This window comes from Caloenas nicobarica, chromosome 6, assembly GCF_036013445.1.
Source record: "Caloenas nicobarica isolate bCalNic1 chromosome 6, bCalNic1.hap1, whole genome shotgun sequence".
Classification (NCBI taxonomy): domain Eukaryota; kingdom Metazoa; phylum Chordata; class Aves; order Columbiformes; family Columbidae; genus Caloenas; species Caloenas nicobarica.
In genome coordinates, this window is record NC_088250.1 from 37,265,001 (window position 1) to 37,292,594 (window position 27,594).

The 27,594-nt window shown below is 39.0% G+C and overlaps 1 protein-coding gene across 1 annotated transcript in view; it reads right to left on the reverse strand.

The window, feature by feature from the left end:
- Window positions 1-23,180, reverse strand: part of LRP1B (LDL receptor related protein 1B) — a 527,248-nt gene extending 504,068 nt beyond the window's left edge. Inside the window, exons 1-2 of the mRNA XM_065638136.1 lie at window positions 23,174-23,180; window positions 22,823-22,948 (exon numbers count right to left, since the gene is read on the reverse strand). Coding sequence (XP_065494208.1) covers window positions 22,823-22,948; window positions 23,174-23,180 — 133 coding nt within the window. The remainder of the gene's footprint in view (window positions 1-22,822; window positions 22,949-23,173) is intronic.
- Between the last annotated feature and the right edge of the window lie 4,414 nt (window positions 23,181-27,594).

Below are 27,594 nucleotides of genomic sequence, written 5' to 3' on the forward strand. Positions count from 1 at the left end.
AGTTGCCAGCTAACTAAAGGTTGCCCACACCATTTCACACAAATATACATTTTGGGCTCCTCAACCAAATACTGTAAATCCTTCTGCTTTTTCTCTCTAATAAAGAGCAACTCTCCTGCTAGAAGGAAGGCATCCTTTGTAAGAAACAGACTTCAAAGCCTTGGAAATACCAGTTTTCTGAATTCACAGCCTTAACTTCATGCTGGACTGAAGATTATTATTTTTTTTCTTTCAACTCCCTCCCAAAGCTAGGCTCCTTTTTTCTCTTTTCTAGGCTCTGGAGTATTCTCCCATTTCAGCATCCTGTTCTTTTTATATCTCCCTTTTATTTTTTGGAGGGGAAAAAAAAAAAAAAATAAAGCAATGCAGCAGTGGAATTTCAGCAGTTACTAGGCACATGAAATAAAAAACAAGCAACAAGCCGAAAGTGAAAGAGTTTTAGTATTTGGCTCCCCAGGACCAACTGTTGTCGCCGTTGGTTTGAAGAGCAAGAATTCGCCGGGGCAGGCAGCGGTGATGGGGAGCCCCAAGCTGCACGTTCCCATCGAGATGTTCCAAGCCGCAGGGCGCTCACAGACATGAAATCTTGGCAGAAGCTACAGAGGCAGCTGGGGAGCCCCATACGAGCTACACAATTGTGTATTTGCTTCCCTTGTCCAAGTTCAATATCCCTCTCCCCGTGCAATATTACTCCTCTCTACGGGAGCGCTGAGAACTTTCCCTGTGATGGGAAACCAAGGGCAGCTTCTTGCCGTTATTCTTAAAATGAAACTTAGTGTTCACTGACTTAGCATTTCTCTGACTTTTCATGGGACAGACAGGGACTCTATATATTATTTAATAGGAATTTTAGAATGAAATTGTAACTCCCCAAGGCTCTTCCAAAAAGCAGAGGAGATTGACGAAACAAGAGACTAAAGATGGAGATATTAAAAGTGCCTTTCAGGAAAACCAGCGGGCTTTGTGTCTATCTGCACAGTTGTTCAGAGAAACAAAATTTCTCATGTTTTTTCCATTCTACTACATAGCTTTTGTGTGCAATTTGCTACATAATTAAGAGATCCAAACGCACAGTGTCACTGGTTTCAATAGAATTTAGTTCAAAACCGTTCTTGGACAAAATATCTATTATACTTGATAACAATACTCCACCTTCTATGCTACAACATTGTAAACAATGAGAAGCTATAATTAGCAGATGAATGTCTAGATATGAGTCAAAATTAATGTTTAGTTAACATGGCGCTGTAGATGATGTATCACTGCACATGGACTATAGTAACTATTGTTACAAAAATTCTGTACCAATCAATTTAAAATAACCTTGTAAAGTTTAATTGCTATCTACCAGGAGTAATGAATTGAACAAATGTCAGATCCTGGTAAATGCGTCTTTTATCATAAATCAGTATTTCATATACAATAATTATCCTATTAATATTAAATGAAATGTTTATTGAGTGTATTCAGCATGCACTGTAAGTGGTTGAAATGACCAGGTATAAGTACTAATTTCCTGACAGATATACTTAAAAGAGGGGAAAAAAAAAAAATCACTTCAAAAGGTAAATTATACTTGTAAAGGTACTATACAGATGATAACTTTTGATAGAAGCAAAGCCAGTCTCCTATGTTCTCTTTAATAGTTCAAGAGTTTAATAAATAATTTTTTAAAAATACAGTAGTAACCTCCAACATCTTCCTAAAGCAAGAAAGCTCTGTGCTTCAGTCGTTTTTTGTTCTGTCTTATAAGATAAAGAATGGAGGAAAAGTAGTTGCCAATTTATCTAACTTAACAAATCCCAGACTTGCCAAGTATGCTGTGATTAATAGCTTTAACTACCTTCTGCTCATCTTTTTTATCACAGGACATGTTAAAGGGATTTGTAGATTAACTCTCCAACTTTATTCATTATATCTTACAGAAGCTGAAAACGGCACTTAAGAGGTTTAGTGTGAAAAACACAATTAAAAAAGGTAAACAAACAGCAAAACTATATTTTACATGGAAAATACCTAAGGTGTTAGAAAAGCCATTAAAGATAGCTCAGTGTTGTTACCATCACCGAGTAATGCCATAACTAATATTTCCTTGCTTTCTTTCTGAAATATGTTTTTATAGACTGCCTACCTGAGAAACGCACGAGTAAGGACGCTACTGTCTCCATGTGGGACACGGAGGAGACAAGTCCTTTGCTGTCATAAGCAAGAGGAAATTAAGATAAATATACAACTGTACCAAAAAGCCAATTCAATGCGCTCCGCACAACGCTGCTCCAGCACTCCAAATGCCCAAACACAGAGTCCCATGGTCAGATTCAAGGGACGCCGTCAAGCTTTGGTCTGCTCTTCCCTTTCCTAAACTCAAATCCATCATATTTTTCTTGTGTAGGTTTCAAAATGAGAACTCGGCTTCATATTCTTCTCTTTTGGCCAATAACTATGGCACGAGTCCTCCATCTTTTTGCATCGGTATGCCTGCAGGCCACCAGAAACATTGCAACAGCTTCTTTTAATAATTTTATGCTGCTGTGATCAGTCAAAGAAGTACATTCACCTATATTTGCCACCTTGTAAATAAAAGACTTTCTAAAGAGCTTCTGAAAGCTTAAGTGTGTGCCCCCTGGTTCATTAGCAATTTATGCGCACCGGTAATAAGCATTATGATTAAATCATTATCATTAAGTGGTCCTCATCCTCTATACCATGTTAACCAAGCATGCATCATGACATTAAAAAGTTTTGTCAACTCTTTCAATAGAGTCTGTGCAATATATAATGTAAGTCGTTCATGCTCTCTTGCAGAGAGTAAGGAATTGTGCAGGTTAGTAGGGAAATTAATTTCTTACCTTTTACAAACTCTGTTTTCCAACAATCTAATTAAAGTAGCAATTCTCAGTCGACTGTTTTAATAATCCCATGTCCCAAGAACTGTCATGTGAATCTTGAAGTACACAATGATTACAAGAGAGAAAGAAATACGTTGACTGGAATATTAGTGAATAAAGTCTACTAAATTGTGACTGAATTCCTAATATGATCAAGAGTTTAATTATCATCTCATTCTGTGATGAACATGACAGAAGCCTGGCAGTCACAAAGCCATCATCTAACTAACTGCTGTTCCAGAATCAACACAGGTTTGCTATCCAGAAAAAGAAACCCAACGTGTTTATGTAAACCTATAAACAAATATAGATGAGATAGACACCTGACAAATACGAAGTGACCACAGGCGCTACTTCTGCCCACTATTTCTGACATTCTGTATACTTTGTTCCTGTCCTACACGTGTTTGGAACATTTTGAATACTGATTTATAGGACACTTTATAAGGTATGACTGTAACCTTTAAATTAAAAGTGTGAAATAAAAATACTTACTGGAAAAAACACTGGCTAACTGCTTTATTGACTATTTATTAAATTTTCAGGAAAAAGCCTTAAAGAGTAGCACTGCATACAGCGACAGTATAGGAGCAAGGTACCTTGGTACAAGAACCCCGTGCAAGGAATGGAAATTGTCCCTGTTTGTCGAGCCAAGTGCACATTTTCACTGCTGATCTCCCTGCCTGGGTTCCCAGACCTCAGAGCTCCCTCCAGAGCTGAGCTGCCCACTCAGGCTATGGGGATGGGCAAATAATTCCATCTTTTTTAAAATCCTCAAATATCCAGTTTGTTCAAACAACTAAGTGATTGTGACCTACTTGCAAAATAACTGCTCCCCAAGAGATACAGAGCTCTCAAAGCTGTTAGTCTGCAGATTCGAGCTCAGAAGCTGCTTGAACCTCAGTGATAGCTCAGCACGGGTTTCACTCCACGCTTTCTTCTTGGTGTTCCACCACAACTGCGCTCACACACCGCTCAAAGCACCTTTTATTTCTCTATCCACAACGTTCACTATGTATGTCACTTGTGGTACCATTATAAACCTTCTGCAGAATCATCCTTCCACTACAGAAGTTATTTTTATATATATGTATAGCGCTCTGCACATGTGCATATATATGTCATCTGCATTATCACCTTTAAAATCAGTTAAAATGCTTTACCTTTTAGCTACATCTACCATGTGATATCTGTGACATACATAAACAGACAGAACTCCACAGAGGTTAATATAACTATAGTTTTTATTTAATATGAGAATCTTTTCATATATGTGTATCTTCTCCAATAGATATTTATCAAGTGTAGATACGCTGATAAACTGATTATATCACTATACACCACAAAAGCTGATGATATTCTTTATTTCACCTTACTGTTTAAAACAAACAAACAAAAACCAACAAACAACAACAACAACAGTCTTCCTCACTATTGAATGAAGACAATTCTGGAAATAATAAACTATCATATCTTTCTCTTAAAAATTTCCCTTCTAGATAGACCTGTATTCTTGATGTGCACTTTGCATTTTAAAATCAAGCAAAGTTTATTTTATTGCACCTATTTACATTTTTTATTTCCTACCCATGTTACAACATGTGTCATAGACCAAAGCTGAAAATCCTTATTAAAGATGCAGCAAAAACATTTTTTATTCTCTCGTAATTCCTGGAACTTCTCAGAGTGGCCTTACCATGTGAGAATCTCTGTATTTGAAAGTCTCTGGAAAGAGTGTGAAAGTGGTCATTACGTTTTGCCAAAGCCAATACTGCAATATACTGGTCACATTTTTATGGCCACACCTGACCAACCTTTCTTCAGACCCCTAATGTCTGAGTGATTAAAGAATAACATTTGTCACTGTATTGCTTATTTAACATGACACAGCTGAAATAGAGCCTGTTACAGGCTATACTGTCTCAAAACACAGGGTGAAAACACTGTTAAAACAGCAAAAAGTTTCCAGGTGACTCACATTAGAAAAACAAACTATGGAGCTCAAGGACCACTGCATTCTACTTAAATATGAAAAAATAGTGAGCTATATTTCTCCTGTCTTGTGGAGTACAAAAAGTATTAGAATGGAAGAGATTCAAGGCAATGCATGACTGAAATGAGAGACCGCACTCCTCATGAGTGAATTAGCCCTTAAATCATAAATAAACAAATAAATATAAATAAAACTATGCCAAACTTAGGGACTACAGTTCACAGTTGTTTGCATTTATTTATGATTTAAGACAGCACTGATTAACAAGTCGGAGGTAATATAACATTAAATCAAGCTACGCTGAGCGTAAGGCAAAGCCTGTGTGCCTTATAGCCGGGGATATAACCATGGGATAATTCCTGTCATCTCATGCTCCAGGCAGCATGAGAAAAGGCACAGAGTTGAGGCCGTGTCTGGCATTTCCCAAAAAAAAAAAATAATAATAAAATTAAAAAAAAAAAAAGAGAAAAGAACTGAAATTGTATCACTTTGCAGGAGTTTGCAGGGCACAGTAAAGATCACAGACTCGCCTCCTCAGAAGACAAATTCTTCACAGAAGTAACAGGCGATATTACAGCACAAAATGAATAGACTATTAGCCTTCAGCAAATGGGGTATTTATTGTTTTTAAATTGTACATTAGTGCTCAAGCAACAATGATATTTATACTGCACATCAAACTGGAAGAATAAGGAACAGTGAGCTGCGACTGAGATTAGTGGTCTTGTGTGCCCTGAGGGAGCCGGAGATCTAAATAGATGCACACATAAAGTAAATAAGACACAATGATGCTGGGGGAACAATGCCAACTGAGTCAGCAATATGAAAAAGCTACCGTTCGGAAATGTCCAACAGACAGGCTCCAATCTCAAAAGACATTTTGGAAACTGAAGGGATTTAATTAAGAGAGGGAACAATCCTGAAACAAGAGTAAGCACAGAGCTGAGAACACCTCCACAAAAAGCACAGACTCATCCTATTACAGCACCATAGGCAGAAAGCAGCATCTCTCTCTCCATACACAGCACTCAAATGGAGCTGGCATACACCAGAATGCTATACCTTTATTTTATATTTTTGTCGTCCAAGTTTTCCTCAGAAAGAAAGCTGAAACATCAACGTATCAGCATTAAAAACCGTTTTCCTCCTGCAGCTTTTGAGTTGTAGATATTAACGAAGATGAAGTGCTTATCTCTTCAAATAGAAAGGAAATTTTGACCTTAGCACATTAGCGTAAAAACCAAAATGTGTTGTTTTGATATTTACAAGACGCCAGAATTAGCTGCACTTCACAATCAGCCTCATACCACCCTCGCTACAACAGCCTTGCAAAAGTCCCTCCGGAGGAGGAGAGAGGGAAGAAAATAACAACAAACCAGCAGGTTTGGGAACTGAACTTCAAAAATGCCGAATTGAGCACTCGAGCTCTGTGGACAAAGGATTCACGGAGTGCGCATCCACGTAAAATCTTTTCCAACGCCAGCTAAAGAGCAGGCGGCGATGGCCGGAGCTGCCACTGAGGATGGATCCGCCATCCAGGTGGCGCTGGAAGGTGCCGTCTAGATTAATGAGAAATCATTAGTTTGCACGAGCCACGCTGCTCCTCATTTGTCCCGCAGACCACTGCATTTGTGTGGCAAAATATGAGACCAAAACCTGTCAATACGGGATGTTTTGGCCACGTACAACTGCTGTTACAGAGTTAGTTTATTAGTGAGGCACACTGAGCACTCGGAGCTTAGGCACTGAGCAAAGCAGACATGCAAAAAAAAAAAGACTAGGTCTAACTCATGTCTGAATAGTTATTAATAACAAGTAGTGGCAGCACAGTGAGCCCTGCGGTGGCATCGGTGACTGACTGTGCTGCAGGTGCTTCCCAGCTTTTCATTTCGGTAAACATCTCTCGGTAATACACCAGTATAAGGTCCTGGACAGCCCTCAAGGATTTCTAATTTTTATTTTATTCACCCATTATTTCAAACAAACATCCCGCACACCTTTAGAGGAGTATTAATGACACAGAAGACCCAACCCTGAACTCTGTGAAAGCCATTACAGCTCACCGAGAGTAACTGGGCTGATGCCAGCGCAGGTTATTACATCGCTTTTGTTTGTTTCCCTGAAAACACGACGCTACGGTGAACCAGGGGATGTTAATGCATTTCCTTGCCATGCTGCATTTGGTTTTATTGCCAGAACGCCGTACTTAATACAGATGATGCCTTCTAAGACATCTTAATGAGGTCAGCACAGCCGTGCACAGGGGCCCACATCAAAGATCGTCGCCCCGTGAGCACTTTATTGGGGCGGGCATGGATCATTGTCCCAATATTACTGCTAGCTGCAGACTAGCTAATGCTGTTTTAACAAGCTAAAAACATCTTGCTAAAACTAATCTCTCATTATGAATAAGTGACAGTAGAGCAGGCACATGGTGTAATACATTTACCAAGGCCATCACACAGTGGTGGTAAGAATTAGCTTTGGTGCTTGGCTTGTTTTGATGCTGATAGTGGTTGGGGGTTTTGCATCTGCTTTTATTCTGGCACTTCCAGTTGCTAAAAGAGATCTTGCTGTCAACTTGATACATATGTTTGGTACAAGACAAAATCCCTTCAACATCCCAGTGTCATTAAATCATACCAGTAATAAGCCTCCGCCTGAGAAGGATTCCTGCCCAGCCCTGTGCACTGAAACAGCTTTACCTGAGCAAACCCTCTGATCTCAGCCTTTAAAAGTTCGTACAGCACCACATCAGAGTCGTACCAGGTTAGCACTCGACTGACCTGCAGTGCTATAGATGGTTCATGTACATATATAGCTTTAACCGAGATAGTAAGATGTGCTTCCCGAGAGATGCGATTCAGTCTCAGTCCAGCTCTTCAGGCTTAAACTGAACCCATGTGCTTATCGTGCATTTACAAGCAAAGAGCTGCTTATCTGCTATATACAAAGTAGGAATATTATATAAACATGCAACCCACACACATTTATGAGAAGGTTCTTTTGCATTGCTCTGCCAACAGAAAGCAAACTTCAAATTCACACATAAATAAAAAGTATGTCTGATGATGTGCTCCCCTGCACAGCCAGAAAAACATAAGAGTTCAGTCAGAAAACAGTCCCCAGCAGAGAAAGACATTGAGAAGCACTTTAAATCCAACACCTCGTTCTGCTTTGAGTAACTTTTACATTGATTTTCCAAGCACTAGGAGTTTTTTTTATCAAGTTACCAACCCCTCCAATGAGAGTCATACACGCAAGAAGTCCAAATTTGGATTAAAATAAAAGTTTGAGGTAATTATGGGAGCTGCCTCACTGCTTTTTCTACACAATTGACTCCTCAGCTGCAATTTTATACATCTCTCAGCATTCTTCTGCACAATGGAAAAGGAACACTCCCCTTGACTGTGCATGAAGTTCTTCAGCTATTCGTTGTCATACAAAAATCAGATTGAAAAAAACGTCAAATTCTCTTAAAGAATCTGAGTACCTTTGATGCATTCGAAATTGTAAGCCTGCTGGCAACTAAAATGAGGCCACAAATACAGCTGAGTCATGGAAAAGCAGAATAAACATACCGTGACTTATGGTTTTATGATTTGCCACAGAAAAGCAACTGAGCTGTCTGAATCACTGCAATTTTATCTTCTTTCCTAGGCTTGGATCACTCCCAATTAGTGCAAAGTATTGCAATTTCTTTAAAAACAAAGTAATCTTAAAAAAAAAAAAAAAAAGTGTGCTGCAAACAGGACCACAAGATAAAGTTGTTTGTAAGAAAAGGAGCTGAAAAGCGCTTAACACTCCGTGACTAAGCGTCTGGCAGATCAGGTAGGGGCGAGTGAATCACAAGCGCCATGTGTCACCGTTTGGAAATCCGGGCTGAGGTGTCAAGGTCGGGCGCTTCGCCCTGACCTGCGGAGGCTGCTGGAAGACTCGGGAACTAATTAGATCCTGTTGCTCCTCCAGCTACAGCTTCCCCACACGAGGCCAAGGGCTTTTGCTCGGCCATTTGTCCCATTTTTCAGGCCGGCAGCCTGAGCAGATCCTCGCACCGGATCAGCTGTGCTGCCGACGGTACCGAGCGTCACGGACGCCGCCTGTGCAGCTACTGTGTGATCTCATCTTTCTGGGAACTATTTCCGACAGCGGCAAGCCAAAAACCAAAGAGACTGGGCCTTAAAGGTCAAGGAATATTATGTGAATCACTTCAATCTATCACCAGCTCAAAAAAAAAAAAAAGCCAACCACCAAACCCTTTTTTCTTTAAGCTTAGCTTAGTCAAAGTTAACCTTGTTCTAGCTTATTGAGAAACATTTCTCTTCCACATTTTTCCAGTACTTCTAGGGAAGTGTTCAATAAAGTGTTTAAATCCATATACATACTCGAACCAAACACCACCATACTTTTTAGAAACACTGAATTAGCCAAGTCGCTTCTTCCAGTGTCCTTTTCTGTGACAGATTAAAGAACGGCTTCTTTTAATATTCTTGCTTATCTGTACGATTATTGTGAACGATGCCACTGAACAATGGAAGTGATGCTTGGAAGGCAGCTCTGTGCCCAAGCCCAGCACCAGGACCATGCTCATTCCTTCACAAGCAAAAAGGGTCATTATGAATGGTCTTTGTACTCATCTTCTGCACAAGTATGCATTCTGCCTTGCTCACATATGAATTCATTCTCCCTCTCAGCAATCTCCCATTTTTCCTGCCTTGGTGACTTGTCCCTGATAACCCAAGCTGCAAACTGCAAGAGAAATTCATGTTCATCTTACAAAAAAGTCAGTGGGACTTTTAGATTTTGGGGGTCAATACTTCAAAGTGTAGAAAATGTACCGCATAATATTTTCTGCCAACAGTAGCAGAAGCATTTCTAATAGAAACAATCTGTAGGATATTTATTTATGGACAATTCAGATGACCAAACATTGCTATTCCTTGATCTTAATTATATTTTGTATTATTTGGTATGTGAGCAAAGGTTAAAGACCACGCCTGACCCCTTTTTAAGCTGTCAGCAGCTTTTCTTCATAGGTTCAGAATCCTAGGGTTGAATATGAAACTTAAGCTGAATTGTTACAGCACAAGTGCAACAGAACAGTGGCAAAAGACTCTGGTTTTGGTCAGTACAAAAAGCTTGCAGAAAGGGACAAAGCACATAGCTAAATCTGTATCAAAATATAAATTAATGATAACTTAACCCCCAAACACATAATTTAATCGTGCAATGTATACTCCAAAATTTCAGCTCCAACCTCTAACGAACGCTCACCGTGAACGCAGAACTTTTCTGTGTCACACAACCTTGGGGCAGTTTTGGACGGGTAATTCACAACGGCCTGTTCCTGTGGCCCTGACACAGCTCAAGTGCCAGAGACAATAACTTCAAGGACCAAACCTCAATGCAGGCCCAGAGAAAATGTTCTTAATGTCTTTTAAAGGCAGCATTTTTTCTCCTCAAATTAAAACCTTTTCAGGTTCTTTTTTTCTTAAATCACAATTTCTTGCTGACAGTATAGTAATATATTAATTATTTAAATGAAATAAATGCATCTGTTAATGTGTTTAATTAAGCATACAAAGCTCTTTATTTGATGTTATTTGTATTTAAGATTTCCTGTTTTCCCCGAAGTATTTATTATCCAAGGCATGATTCTTCTAATCTTAGATATACTAAGAGACTGAAGTACTATTTTATATCAGTGTTTCTCAGCTGCTTTTATAATGAGTAGATATATTACAAACCATGTTAATGAGCTGTTTAGTATTCACATATTAGACTTTTCCTCATTTTATATGGAAATAATACTATAAAAATTCTAAGAATACTAGTTTTATGTGCATGATAATGATGAGATCCAAAGCAAATAAGAAGGAGGAAATCTGTGGTGGTAGCAAATATGAAATGGATTAGTACATCGTCAATGTGCTTTACATTGATATAAAATTATTAAGCATGTAATTAAGGAGGATCAATTGCACTGTTTGTTTTGGGGGTAATGTTTTAGCTATTTTAGTTGTTTCATCTTTAAGAATTTAATTTCACACTTTAATGATGATCTTGTAGCTTTCTCCTCCCGCTATGAAGTCGCATAGTCAGGATACGCATGAAATCCACTACACACCAAGAAGGGACTGGGGCGGAAGGCCAGGCCAAAGTCACTGCAAAGGAAGGTAAGAACAAGGCAAATTAAATAATTTCATAAATATAAAACCAGTTCAGTTCAACTGACCTTATTCAGATGCGTTCAAATCCCCAGGATTGTTAGCAGGGAAGAAGTTATATCGCTACTTGCGGCAACCGCGGCTTTGACCTGCCTGACCTCAGAGACTTCTCCGGTGCGGCCAAAGTGAAATGAGATTTGGCGTTATAGGAGCCTAATGAGTAAAACCGTCAGCCTTCAGTACACCTACATCTGCATGTGGGTCACGGAAATAAATAATGAACTAACAACCCAGCTTTGGGTAAGGTGGAGAGAGATAAGACAGTTCGCTATCTTGTATGGAGAATTTTAGTACTGCGTTACTGAAGAAAAACCCAACTGTGAAAGTAAGGCTGTTATTAAACTGAATTGTCTCATTTTGAACAGGGAATTACAGAGCAATGAAACAAAGTATTTGTTATTATGGAAAAACCAACGTCTGAGCAGGTTCCTTTATTAATTTTCTATGCTGTCCCTGAGGTCCCAGCTCACCGTGTGTCCTGCTGGAACGTGGAGACAACTTCAACGAAAGGCAAGACAGGTGCTATTTATTTTACTGAAAATATAGTCCGAGAAGATACATTATTCTTACTGAAATCTATCTCTGTTATTGTACTGAACAGGTATTATGTCATATACTTTTCTCTTAATAGTCGAGCACACATCTATTTATACTACCCATTATTTGTACCTGGTTTTTGTACTTGAACCTACCGTTGGCTTTAGGTTATGAAGCACACTTGTAAACTAAATTACCTCTTGCAACAAGAAGCTAGAAAACCAAAGACAGCAGCACATCAGAGATCTACCTTAGACAACTTTATATGCAATAGTTTAAAAAATTACCTAAAATTTCAAATAGGCCAGTATAGAAGTAGAGCAGAAAAAAAGTCAGAATGAGTTAGAAAATGCCATCTCGATATTCTCTATAATTCAAGTGTAAAGGCAGCACAGGACACTCTTTGTAGCTTTGACACACTTATGAATGCTAAAGTTAAGAAACACTGAAGACGTAATTTTATTATGACCAAAAAAAAAAATCCACCTAGATTTTGTTTCAACACTTACATAATGAAAAACAAGCTTACCACATCTTTGCTTTGAAGTAACTCATGTTATTGCAAATACACCATTCACAGCTATACCTTCCAAGACGCTGTGCCTTTAATGAGGTTATAAATGTCAGATGGCAAAAATTAATTCACCATTCTCCATGAGGAAATATATACACAAACTTGGGTCCAAACCTATAAACGCCTGTTCTCATGAGTAGAACTAACTCAGAATTATTTCATCCTGGGCTCATCCAAGTTTTACATACAATTTAAGACCTACTTCTTGAGGACAAAGCTCACACGGATGCTGATGCATCTTTGAGTAATGCAAGATGAAGGCGTTGAGCAACGCGGACTTTAAAATGTCTCATTGGGCGCAGTGAAAGTTCACCCAGAAGTACCGGGCATGAGTTAGGGCTGCCAAAACATGGACTTTCTAGATTAGATCAGTACAGCTGTAAGTTAAGAAACTAAATCCTGAAGGATGCTTTTGGAAATGAACTCTTTTCCATCATTTCCTTTTCTGCTTTATTAAAAGGCTCCAACGTAGCAGAGCTGAACCCAGACCGCTGGCTCCAGTGAGTTATGCTCCTTTGTCCTAGTTACACATTATTCTTTGTGAGCAGCAGGTTTTGTCTTGCGTTATTTCTTCGTCCATAGCAAAGTGGCTTCTTTGCTGACTAAAACTACCATGCATTTTATCGCTAATAACACATCTAAATTCTTATTTTAAATCACAGCCCTATTTTCAAAAAGAGCAATTCTACTTTTCCTCCAGAAAGCCATCTGCTTGCTAATGAGAGTTGTTTTCATCAGTAATTTTGAGAAGAAAAATGGTTATTACACTTTAGCACTTTTTAAAGTGACAAATAAAGAATACCATCCAGCCCACTATTGAAATACACTACATTTCTCACCATACAGGATCCACAGGCCAGATGTAACTTTCTAATTATAAACATTCGTAATGAGTCTCAGTGCAATTGGGGCTGACAGTGAATTAGCATCACCTCGGATAAAAATCTTTGAACAAGAAATTTCATACATAAGATTGCTGTAATTTATAAACCCTGCACTATCAAAATACACCTTTTTATGCCAGCAAAGCCAAAAAGGCTTTTGATGATTCTATGTACTCACATTTTTTTCTGAATATGTTTTTAAATTTTATCATTGCCTAATCAATACACAATGCTGAGATACAGTGATTTCTCTTCCTGCCTTTTAGCAAAGCTATTCCTGGTAGAAAGTGCAACGACAGCCTAACAATTGTTCTCACAATCATCTTAATATTCAGCTGAATTATCCTGCTTAAGGTGCATTTCCCCATTTCTCAAAATACTCTCTTTCCCTGATGTTGACTATAGAAAAGCAGTAGCATGACAAGATAGCAAGAGACAAAGGACTATTAACAGGAAGATAAAAACAGAGAGAAAATTAAGAATAATAAGAATTAGGACATCAGTGATAAGGATGAAACCTATGAGAAAGGAAAGGGAATCTGTTTAGGATGATGACAGAGGAAAAATAAGTGAACATAGAGGATGAAAAATACTTTCCTAGTAGTTTTAGTAGTTTTGTCAGCAGAAGAAAAAGGCAAGGAAAAAAGTGACAAATAATGAATAAAGCAACAGTGAGGATTAGGGCTAAACAAAAAAATTGTGTGACAGTGCAGAGCTGGAGTGAAAGGGATAACTGAAGTACATAACAGAAGGTCCTGAAAGAGTTGCAAGGACTTTGAAAGAAAATAAGTAATAAAATCGTTAGGTTTTAAGAAAGAATGCAAATTAAATGGATTCCAAATAAATGCATATGGAAATAAGGACAAAAACATCACGGAAAAAAGTTCAAGTCAGTATACATCAAACTAAAAGTACATATCAAGCCAAATAAAGAACTTCTAAAAAAAACAACAGCACACCACAAACAAAACACACCAACAAAACCTGTGTCTTATTTGTGGTCAAATACTGTCAAGAAGGTCAATGCTGGAAAAAAGTCATTAGGTTAGACTTAACAGCCAGCAAAACCTCATGAAAGAGAAACTGTGCCAAGTCTTTCCATCTCTTCTTGCCAAGCATGCACTCTTCTTTTTTTGAGAGTAATTTATAGCTTAGCTATGAAAATAAAATTGCTTTGGGTTAAAAACTTGAAAACAAAGTCTTGGTCAAAGTATGAATTACTTTTATAGGTTTTTCAGAAGATTGATATTTTCATTTTCTTGTCTTACGAGTATATATCCCATTAGATCTGCTTCTGCGTAGGAAATGCAATTTTAGCAAGCAATTAATCCATAAATGAGCTGTTTCAGAGTTTTAGGTATTGGGCATCATCCTTCAAAAGCTCTTTCCTGGCCCTGTATTATACCTACATGTTTCCACAGACCTTAAAAGAGGCTCATTTTGTCAGCAATCATTTAACTGAATTCCCCATGAACTACTTTTGGAAAATCCTGCACAAGACAATCAGTCGTAGACAAAAAAAAGGTAGTATTTCTAATGACCATGTCACTGAGAGACACAGTGACCTTTAAGTCCTTTGATATCGAATGTCTTGTTGCATACTTTATTCCAAAAAGAAAATATGCAGCCGGAGAGCCATGGAAATTATACCTATTTGAACTTGGACCTCTTGCCAGGGATGCTGAGTTTGTCCAATAACAACATAGACCAGAGACACTGATTTTGACACCACACTCCCCAATGCCAAATAAATAAATAAACACTTTGAAAACTTTGACCCATGTGGAAAGGCAAAAAGAAATCTAATGAATCTAATGCTGCATTTTATGTACTCAGATGGTCACATGAACTGGAGCACTTTCCTGAGCAAAGGGAAAATCTTGTCTAAACATCTTTTCATACTATGGGCTCTAAGAGTTTAAAAAAAAAAAAGAAAGAATTTTTCTTTCTTAAACTTTGTGCACAAGAAATGAATCTTTACTAGTAAACCAGAAATGAGCGAGCCTTACATTAACTTTTTTTATAGATCAATAGGTTTTTGTAACTATTAATATTGGTAAGTTCTAAATACTTGTTTTGTTATCCATATATATAATACTTACACTAACTTCATTATGATAATCAAAATCTATCACAAAGTCTTCAACTTCTTTTTGAGGCAATTATGTTTGGCTGAAACAGGATTGGTTGTATGGACTATGTAAAGGACAGTGTTAAAGAATATTCAGACTGGAAACCAGAGGAGAAATGAATACACAGAATATAAAATAAACTGTTAAAAAAGTTATTGAATGCTTTTAAGTCTTTAAAATTATTTTTTAAAAAATAACTTAGAAAAACAGAAGTAGTAATTCTATCCCCTAATTCTATTCCCTGGCAAATTCTGATGTTTACCTGACTGTAGCATGTCACGCAGCATAACTGATCACTTATGAAAACATCATTTTTTTATTCACAAAACTGAAATTGCAGCCTCCTACAAAACAAACACTGCTGGAAGCCAAGCCCATGTTGCCAACCCCTGACAGAGCCACCAGGAATGAGACTCACTATAACGCCGATACAGCTGGACAGACTTACACCTTGCTCTCGCAAGATCCTTGTGTTCAGCACGGTGTAGATTCTAAATTCCTGCAGCGTTACCTGGCTGACAGGGTATACGATACATACAATAAGTGTTCTGTGTACCATGGCATTGCTCAAGCACTTTATCTATCCTTCCAAACATTCCCTCTTGTGGATCTGATCTTCCTGTCCTACTCCAGTTCCCACAGTTATCATGGACACGGAGTCACCTTGCATTACAAAAAAAAATATAAAATAAGAAGAGGTGCAAGCTTAGTCATTCTGTATTTCAGATGGCAGAATGCAACGCAGCTCCAAGCAAGAGACTTATAACCTCCTTTCTGGTGGGACTCGCGTTCAGCACTACACCGGCATTCGGTGTTACACCAGCACTTTTACTTGGTTTTCATTCCCTGCAAGCTTAGAGCTGTATATGGGCTGTACAGACAGTCCCTACAACACCGGGGTCGGAGACGGTCCTGTGCTGGGTTGGCTGTTGCCAGACGCCCACCCAGCCGCTCGCCCTCCTCAACGACACATGGGACAAAATAAGATGGCAAAGCCCATCGCTCGAGGTAAAGACAAGGAGATGACTCGCCAGCTACAGGCAACACACACTCCCATTTGGGAAGACTAATTCCGAGCCAGACTGCAGGCCCTGTCAGGAGAACCAGCTCCAGCGTGGGCTCCTCTCCGCAGGCCACAGTTCCCTCAGGAAATGTCCACCTGCTCCTCCACGTTCTCCCCGTCCTCCTCCTCCTCCATCCTGGGTGTTCACAGGGCTGTTTCTTCCCTCACTCCTCAGCACTCAGCAGCATTTTAGCCTTTCTTAAATATGCTTTTCCCGGAGGTGCCACCAGCGTCACCAACAGCCCGTACAAGTCCAAACAATATTAGGAAGAAATTTCATAGCAGGGGCCGCAGCCAGGTGTTTAATCACACCACGTATTCAAAGTCACACTCACACAAAATGAACGGACTAGTTTTATTCAAAGAAGGATAAGGCAGTATTACAGTAACGTGACAATGTGCTTATGTCTCAGAAGCAGTATTACTGTCTGTTGGGAAGTTATAAAAAGGAATTGCCTCTGAACGTTCTCTAGGGCCTCAATACCATTGCTTATATGCTGGCTGTGCAAAAACATAAATGTTATTCCTTGGCCCAAGACAAGTGCTCCCCTGCACCCAAGGATGGGGCAGCCCAGAGGGAAAAGAGCAGAATTAGTGGTGAGAAACGCAGGAACATCCCCAAAGCACAAACCTCCTCAGCAAGACAACTGGGCCCCATCAATACCCGCTCCAAACAACACAGTGGAACAACATGAACTCCTCCAGATCAACCGCCAGGCAGGATTTGTCTCCATGGGGTGCTACACCATCACCTTTCCAAAAGGCTCGGCGGGTACGAGCACCATCAACATTCATCCTTTCCGGGCTGTTTACTCTAATATTGCGCTAACTACCAGAACATCAGCAAGCCCATCACCCATCTCCGTACAACACAGCAAGCAGAAAGCAGAGGTGAGAAGCTGAAGCCCAGGTAGCAGCCATGCAGATGTTCCACGGGGAAAGAGGGCAGAGAACAGAAAACCATCTGGACGGGATCAAGCACAGCACACCTGACTGGCTATAAGCCAGAAAACAAAAACCACCAGCCACAATAAACACATCTTTATATATATCTTTCCTTTGCCAGTGGTTACCAACCACGGTATCTTAGCCAGCGTAAACCACAAGTAGATCCTTCAATGGGAAGCATGTTTTCTTTCACGTCTGCAAAAAACGTTATCATGCAAGTTAATCCTGCTTCAAAATATACATCTTGCTCTGTCAAAGGCACTTCTTTTCACCAGCTAACATAAAAGTGTGGCAATATTGTTTTTCTGCATTAAGTATTTAACTTAATCTTATGTAAACTTGCAGCAGTTTCATAAAATTTGTTGACATTCGTCATTGTGTTGTGGTTAACTTCTAAAGCTCTTGTAGGAAATGAAGTTTTACACTACTGGTATGAAAGATCCTGACTCAGAGAGAAAAAGTGAGCACACATTCATCACCTCAAATCAGCTTAAATTAACATGACCACCACCACAGTTAAGTGTTTTGCTGAAGAATAGGTGTGAGCAGCTATTTTGTTTAGCAGATTCCTTGTTCATTAGTAACTGCATACAGCAAAATTATAAACAAGCGAAAACACGAGACCACACTTCTCTCTCATGTCCAGAGTTTTCATTATTTGCCTTCAATAGCCTCATGGCAGCTCATCTTCAATGTATGTAAGTTATTTATTGATCTGGGATTTTCCAAATCTACTCAAGAGGGGTTTGGAAACCTGACTTCTACTGAATTTCAATGGATCTACTCCTAAAAATTAGAAGCTTTAGAAAATGTTACCTTTATTGTTTCATAACACAGGAGCGAGATGGCATCCAATTATCTTATCCTTTGCTGGTAAAAGAACTACAATTGAGGTCCTCAACAAATTTTTAAGCTTGTGAAATTAGTCTCACATAATTAGCACACAGAGAATTAAACAAGCTATTTTAGCAAACAAAGTGAGACTCAAGCTTTTCAACATGTTGTTTCTGGTTGCTGCCTTTCTTCTGCTCCTCCAACTTGAGTTTAATCGTGATTCTAGAAGATGATATTATCTCAAAATCCCAGAGAAATACTATTATCAGAGATGTTGTTCAGCATGTTATGATAAGCCTACATCTACAAAAAATTATAGAGACAGGGATCATGCAAATTTGCTGACCTGCTAAGGGAAACTGGAGTTCTTTCAATTCGGGACCAGCCAGCTACAAATACATTGTGGTGTGGCATGTAAGCAGTCATTTGGATACCATTTAAGAAAGTTCAAATACAAGAAAAACGGTGCCGAGATAACACAAAAAGCGTAGCTGCGAACAATATGAGACAGAATTGCAGTCTGGCAGTGCAAAGTAACTTTATGCTGCTAAAACAACCAAGTGTCAAGTGCTTTTATATCTTGGTAGCAGGAGATCTCAGACTGTACTGTGGGGGTTTTTTTGCCCTCTCGTAAGATATTTGTGATATTCAAGTAATACTCAAGGTCACAGATGGTTCTAACGGGCAAGTGTGCTGTAACAAAGCTGTGCTGCCTGCAACGTGCCACAGAATGGTATGAAAGGAGCTCAGGGTCTACTCGTGCCAGACCTCAAGTCTCTCTTCATAGGGCAAGTATCAGGGAGCATCACCGCGTCTTTCTCTACTTCGTGGCAAAGAGACAATAACGCAGCCCTTGCTGGAACCGCTGCTGCACCAAGCATTACAAAAACCAAACACAATCAGTGCGTACAGGTCCAGAAAGAAGCTACGTAAAATATGCCATTTCTTGTCCTGCTCCTCCTCTGTTTCACCTTGCCTTAGCACAACCCGCTCTGACAGAGAGGAGTTTGTGAACTGAGGTTAGAGAACAATATGCAAGCCAGACAAATCCCGAGGCTGCAAATATGAAAAAAAAAAATCTTTAAGTACTAAATGGATGGAGTCATTTGCCAATACACCTTTTAGATCTCAACCCTGTTAGGAGGAGGTTGAGGAGGAAACCGGATAATAGTATATCAAATCAAATGTCTACATTTCAGAAGCCATCAATATTCCTTAGGCAGCCGCATGGTTTATTTAGATGAATATGTTATTCAGAGGTAAAACTGCGGAACACAACACACACTGGTACGTCAAAATGACAGCGTTTTAAATTGGATCTTTGAGATACAGTTAGTGATGTTCCCTACTTAAACCCCTATAAAAGTTGCTGAGATAGGTAAATGCTTACAGCCTAAGAACAATACTAGTGGCAAAATTAGCAAAAAACCCAAAACAAAACACACACAAAAAAATCCACCACACATGCAACTGTATTAATCAGATGCTTCCAATAACTGAATCCCTAAATCATGCAATAGTGAACAGACACTAGTTGTTAGACAAGGTTACCCCATTTTTGGTTTTGTTTTTTTTTTTTTTTAAAACTCTATGCTTTTCAGCAGTATGTTTAAGCCTTTGTAATTGTCCCACCAAAATAGTTGGCAGATGTGTGTCTACAGTTGTGTTTGGTTGGGGGGTTTTTTTGTGGGTTTTTTTTGTTTGTTTGGGGGTTTTGTTTGCTTTTTTGTTTTGTTTTTTTCTTCTTTTTACATATAGAAGTCCTCTAACAATTTGCATCAACCTTCAGACCAGCAGCTATCTGTACAAGTCAAACACGTCTGGCCAGATTCTGGGGCGTCTGATAGAGTTCTATTGATTCCAAGTAAGCTTGCTGATTTAGCCTGCTGAAGAACCAACCATCATCCGATTAGGTTAAGTAAATTGATTTTTGAATCCTGACTATTTGCAAATCCTTATGAACAACCTAGATACTTACCATCCAAGAAAGGGCAGAAATTACTTGGTCAAGGGTTTCATTTTTTTAAAAAAAAAAATCAATTTTCTCACAAACAACTCACTAACAGAAAAGCAACAAAATTTGTTTGCTAAATTATTCATCACGAATTACCGAGCCAGGTTCTTTGGTGCTATAAAAAGCAGCAGCTCCACTGAGAGCAGGAAGAATTACAGCTGCTAAGAAACAAGAGAACACAGGTATGGGCGCCACAGGAATTCACTTCTGGTTTGACAAAGGGATTCGTGAGACCATTTAGTGGAAGACGAGGAGTAAAAAGGGAACAGGCTGGTGCTGGAAGCTGTCGGTGGACTCAGAAAACAGGCAGTGACGGAGCAATTCCATAATAAAGGGACTAGATTGTACGCTTTCAGGGGGATTCCTGAGGAAATTAGCTGATAATAGCCATATTATACGTGTCTGTACAGGTCAATAACTTTCAAATTCTATTGCAAAACCTGGTTAAAATGACACCAGAAGAGAGGCCACAAAGTTATTTAGTTCCTAGAAGTTTTCTGCAAATAGATGGTTGAGTGATAAGACTAATAACACTTTCCATATTCTCACCGTGGGAAAAGCTGCAGCATGAGAGTTTCTCTCCTTTTATACACCTTGAAATCCCCACAGAAGAGAACTTCTACTTTCAGGAAAAGTTTTGATCAATGTTTGCATGTTATTAGAGCCCAGAAAACCCAATTACTAGGCACAAATCCGGGGGGGGCGCGGGCGGGGAAATCAAACTTCATTTGTTTATGGCTATAGGAACAACTGGCAATACCTGTCAGGCTACACCAAATAATTCATTGTACATAAGTCAGCCAAGAGCTCACAAATAGAGGCTGCATTCATCTACAAACAGACACATGATTCAGTGCACTAAAATTGGAAGGTGCTGCATCCCTGGCATTAAAACCACAGATTCCTCAAATATTTCTTAAGAATATTTTTAAGCTAATATATAATTCCTTACAGATACTGTGATGCAAAGCATCAGCAAGAAAATTCAGGAACATTATATTCACCGCTAATAAGAAACAACTTAACCTGATGAAGCTGGAGTTACTACACATATTTCAAGAAATACTATATTTGACATCACATTATGTTGACTACACAGAACCATCAAGACCAAAACATAATGAGCAAATATGTAGGAAAGTTGCACCCAGCATCCCAGCGCTGTCACTTGGTTTTCATGCTGACCTGAAAGGATGAGACGGGGCACCAGACCCAACATCAGTCCCAACAAAACAATGCTAATCCCTACCTTTGACTTAGGACAAGCCTAAGCAATGGATCTTGCAGAAACTGTTAGTGTTTACATAGAGCAAGGTGTTTCCCAGAGGACCAGGGTGGCTGATGTCAGGAAAAGCGTGGGCTTCCTTCCCCACCCCATTCCCCTTTCTTCAAGCCATCGATAAATTTCAAAGGTTATGTTTTTAATATGCCGTGACTTTGAATGGCATTACTGAACACAGATCGTCTGGTCCAGAACAATAAACACGCAGAGATCTTGGGAGGAAAATATCTAGGCATCCAGCAAGCTGCTGTGCTAAACATCAGGAGGCGAATTAAAACCTGTGTGTGTCACCATTTTTTGTGCTCTTATCACAACATTCATTAGTTAATAGAAAAACTTTTAACTGCAGATAATATTTTTGAGCATAATGTTATATTAGAGAAGACAGTGATCAATCATCAGTGCCGTAATAAAAAAATCTTTACTGTACCTGATGCCTCCCAACTACGGTATTTTGTTTTTGAGAATCCCGAAGTGTTTCAAAGGCGGCTAATCAGAGCACCCTCACCACAGCCCCGGAGGCAACTTTCCTGCCTGTTCCCGAGAACAAACGGTGGAGCAGGCAGGCTGAAATCATCGGTGCAGCGTTTGCCCAGGCAGAAACGCTTTCCAGACATCTCGACTTTCTGTCCCTCATTTTAAAGATCAGACTCCTAAATACCGTCTGATGCTCGGTATTTTATTTTCTATTAGCAGTAAACCACATTTCTAGCCTTCTGATTGACAGAATTGCTTTGATATAAAATACATGGTTCTTCTCTTACATTGATTATCCCTGGGATAAAAATCAGGAGATTCCCTCATTTTTCTCAGAACGCAGGAAACAAGGGAACATTAAGATTTAATATCACCTCATCAGTAGTCTGCAAGGCTGATAAGAAAAGTCTGTAAGGTTGCTACTCTGGTCTTCAGAAGCTCTTAGCCACATTAAAAAAAAAAAGTCTTTTTTTATAATTAAACATGTTTTATTAAAGCTTTCCCTCATTCTCCTTTCTTTGCTTCTTTCCCTCTCATAGTTTTTATATCTTTTCTTTGCTCCCTTTGATGTTTGCATGCTTTTCATACGTTCATTGAAAACATTTTGCACTATTCACTTCCACCCCACCTCCCCCTGTTCCAGAGGAATACAATTTTTCCTGCGTCTGACTTTGCCTCTGCCCTCTACAGCTCATCGACAGCTCCGCCAGAGCAGAAGGAACAGATGCTTTGGCGACAGCGTTCATTACAAAGTGGCACACGAACAAAACACCTTCCATCTCTTCCATTTCTTTTGTCTCTCACCTACACAGGGAATATAACCTGTCTCCCTTGATATGAAGTTTCATTCAGGACTTATATAAAAAAAAAAGAAGAAAAGACTCCATCCTTTCGATTGTATAGTTAGTGCAACTATAAACGTTACAGTGCAAAGGAACATAAAATAAGATTGTGTCCTTCGTTACTTACACGTGTCTAAGGACTCGTCTGAATCGTCGGGACAATCCGGCTCTCCATCACACAACCAGCGCCGGGAGACACAACTCGCACGATCGCGGCACAGAAACTCTCCTACATCACACAACTGATGTTCTTCTGAAAATGAGAACGGGTTAGAATGAAGTGATTAAAAAATGAAGGAAAATAAAGTGGCACCATGAAAATGAAACATGAAAGTGAAGCGATTTTGAAATCGGAAATCAAAGCAAACAATAGAAACGATGTGAAGTGATAAGTTAATGATACCTAAAGCTCTTTCTTAGGCTGTAGAGCCCCAACAGCTGCCATGTTTCAGCAGGAGCATCCCATAGCCATTCCAACCAGCCATGAACAGCATTAGGATTAAGTACCTCTGTGATACAGAATTTTAAGAAATTCTGGTTTTGTCCAACTATTTCACCATGAAGTAAATTCACCTACTACATAGAAGTGAACAAGCTTTCATTTTGTATTATCAGCAGGGAGACACCCCATTCTCCTCTTCTGCCCCAGCAAATATTTTCAAATTGTTGTTTCAAGTAATTAGATTTTCAAATAATGTATTTTTGTAAACAGTCAAAAGTCTTTTTAAACGAACGTATACACTTTTCCCTAGGTACACATTTTTAATTACCAAATCTTATCTCAGATTTATATAAAAATTTTTATATTTCATGAGACAAAGCTGCAAACAAAGGATTTCATTATGTGAGGTGCCCTGAAAACAATGGCCTTAAAAATAGGGCAATTTTTGAAGCCTGGCACACCCAACGATCTGCTGGATTCAACTACCAAAGTCTGATGTCCTTGAGATCCAGACTTAATTAACTCAAGACTATTCCATCATTAATTAATGTAAAACTATTCTAGCATTAATTAAAGCTCACAGAGCCTCTGTGCGATATATTAGATTCATTTTATCAATATATAAATTACAGTAGTGCCTTCCATAAAGCTACACTGCTGATTGCTGAGTTTTTTGAATATTTTTGCACTGATACAAGTGAGAAATAACTGGTGCCAAGGCTGTTACAAAGATATTAAACCAGGTATAAATAAGGAGAGAATTAAGCCCAGTTGCACTTACAGACCTGCACATCAGTTTAGCTCATACCAAAAGCCAACAGATACTGTAATTTTTTTTCTCATCACCATGAGCTTTTCAAGAAGCACGATGTTCATTTCTTGGTTTGATATGTCATAGGATCATAGGAATCATAGAATCATTTTGGTCGGAAGAAACCCTCAAGATCATCGAGTCCAACCATAACCTAACACTGGCACTAACCCACGTCCCTAAGAACCTCATCAGAGGTAACATCTTCAGCTTCAGACAATTAAGAAAGGTCTGCTTTTATTGGATTACTTTGGTCCAATAATGTCACTCTCATTACTCAAATGCACAAACATCTAAAAACAGAAGCATTTGGAACCAGAGAAAAAGAGCAACATGTATGTCAAAAATAAGCCTTAAGCAATTAGCACGATAACAAAAACACAGTGATCGTCAAACCAACTCAACTGCCCTTCTGAACAAAATACCTGTTTTACAGACACTATAGAGAAATTACATTGCTTAATGACTTTAAGATGTGTTTCTGGACACGCTTGTAAAACTGACTTGAGCTTCAAAGCAAAATGCTTAGAGCACAGTTTTTGTGACATTTTTTACTCTAGGACACAACAATGGGAACTCATTGTTAAAATTAACCTACCATTTCACACGTGCACACCTCATTCTCTGGATCAGCCGCTAAAACTATTGATGACTAAAGTTTCAAATGAATCAAAGTTACAACTATTACGTAGATACATTTCATATCGCTTAGCGCAGCTACAACAGCTTCTATAACTGCAGGAATCAAAGCGTTTTGGTTATATTCCAATTCCTTGCATTTACCACAACAGCCAATAGCGCTCAGTCATTTCAGCTGTTTGTCTTCGTAAAAAATGAGTGACCGCATAACTAAAAGTCTAAATTGACACGCACAAGCAAGTGGTTTTCTTAAATCTTTCATCGAGATGATTAAAGGTCCTGCTTTGATAGCACTTCTCGAAAAAACATCTTGAAGTCGGAAAGAGGGAGGGAGTTTGGCAAGTTCCAGCATCTCGAAGATATACAATGGGATGAGCAAAGGCTGTATCAAGAACTGTTTAATCTTTGTTTTTTATAACATTCTTGAAATCCACAAAGTTTCTGTCTATGGAAAACTTGTACAAACAGCGTGAACTGTGATTTTCTGTGCATGATGTGTATGTTTGTAACAGACTTGAGAATGTTAAAACAAGCACAAAACCAGTTATCTACCACATCCACTTGTTTATTGCACTGAAGAATTATTTCTCAGAGAAAACAAATAGTTGAAATGGCTAATGTCCTGAATTAGGGTTCATAAGATTAAATTATATCAAATTCCATTTTTTCTAAATGTTTTTTTTGCAGATTTCTGAACTGACAGCCAAGCAAAAAAAAAAGTAAATATAAAAATGTAAAGTTGTGAAAACACTTATACAGGCAAGTTTATGCAAGTGACTGGTTCTACATGAACCTACTCAATTACCTACATGCAAAATACCCACAGAAAAAGAAATCTTGTTTCTTTCCTAAGTCTTGTCAATAATTGGATAAAAGGAGAAATCAATCCTGTCATTTATGCCAAAATGTAGTGCTTCAAGTCTAATTATGTACTGCAGCAAGCACAATCTATCAGGTTTGTTTTCTACTTTTTTTTTAAAAAATTGAAATAATTTACTTATTCCCATCCAATTAAAAGCTTGTTTCTTATTTTATGCAACAGTACAAAAATTATGGAGCTCTAATATTTTTATACTCTATCTTAAGAAAAACCTAAGAGAGTGAAGAAAACACTAACTTATAAAACACTTTGAAAAAAAGATCTCGTTCAGAATAAGGCAGCTTAATATTACCTCAGGGTTTTATTGTCTCAAACTGCTTTTTCAAACAGTTTTCTTTTGTGTATCTATAGAATTCTCTCTTATTTTCAGCTGTTATCTTCACAAAATGAACTGGACCAGTTAATCATAAACATACACTAATTAGTGTGCTTTTTTTTTTCCAGTGACACCTCTCCGCGCGCTGCTTCCTTCTGTATTATGTGTGCTGCACAGGCTCCCAGCGGATGAGAAAATTCACATTTTTAACATACCAATTCTTTGAGATACAGAGCAGATGGTTAGAAATCATCTCTCTATGGGTAAATGAAAGCTTTGCCTCCCTAAGGATAGCAAACCTACCCTGTGTTGCAAGCACCTGGCAATGCCTCTTAGAAGGAAAGTTTCAGAAAATAGCTGGTGCCTTTGTTTTAAAGGCAATGTTTTCAGAGCCAAATTTTCTTTTTTTTTTTCCAAAAGACAGGCATGTTTTTAAGAGGAGAAAGCTCAAAATCTCCATTAAAAAAACTAAATGCAATTATAATTTATGCAACTATGCTAAACTTGGAAAAACAAAATTCCGTTTTGCTGTTAAAAGACATGGGGGAAATAAAAAGCAAACTACCAACAACAACAAAAAAAAAAAAGGAGCAGGGGCATACAAGGCAGTGGCCAGTGTCTGCCTACAACAGGAATACTCCTGGATTAATCAGGCAGGTGCCTCTGCAAACACACACTGAGCTCCTGAATGACGAGGGATAAAGGCGACCGTCCATCACCAAATTGATGGGTAGAAGCTAAAGGTATCTGGAACTTCCTTGTTTTCACAAAATCACAGACTGGCTGGGGTCGAAGGGACCTCAGGGGATCATCCAGTCCAACCCACCTGCTAAAGCAGGTTCACAGAGCAGATCGCACAGGAATGTGTCCAGGCGGGTTTGAATGTCTCCAGAGAAGGAGACTCCACAACCTCTCTGGGCAGCCTGGTCCAGGGCTCTGGCATCTCAAAGGAAAGAAGTTTCTCCTCATATTCAGATGGAACCTCCTGTGCTTCAGTCTGTGCCCGTTGCCCCTCATCCTGTCGTTGGGCACCGCTGAAAGGAGTCTGGTCCATCCTCTTGACACCCACCCTTGAGATATTTATAAGCTTTGAGATCCCTTCTCAGCCCTCTCTTAGTTTTAGGGAAGGCAATTATGAAAAGCAGGTCAACAGGGTTCTTGACAAGAACTATACAGGAGATATCATTTATATAATTGAGTGCTTCTTCAGTTCTGTCACGAGAATGTAAATGATTCACTGTGAATCTAATCAATATCTGCCTTCGTCAAGGAACCAGATGTCCAGAGAAGCTGTTGTATTTCTACATTTGTTTTTCCCCTGCAGTCATCGGCGCTGTCCTCACTTGGAGAAGTCCATCGCTCGGGCTCCCGATGGAACCAGTGGCCCACGCGGCAGTTGCTCTGTGTGTCGCCTTCAGAGAACTCCCATCTCCATCTGCTGAGAGCACCTGAGAGGCCCAAAACCTGAACCTCCCATATGGAAATGCTCTTCAAAGTGAACAAAACTCAGTCTAATGAAGTCTTGATCTGCTGTAGCAGGGAGTGTGCTCATTAGGCTTTCGCTAAAAATTCATAGAAGGCACATGTGCAAACTAAGCGAAAAACCGCATTCGAACAGAGGCTTTTGAATATGATATAGCACTATATTAAAATGAATGTTTAGGGGTAAAAGATCATCGCAACTAATTTTTAAAAGCTTTTATAAATAGGTTAAGATTAACTTGAAGAAATAACGTTTCCTTCCTCAATTTCATTGAATTTTGCACTCAAAAAATTAAAGATCTTACTACCACGGTTCAAGTGAAACAAAA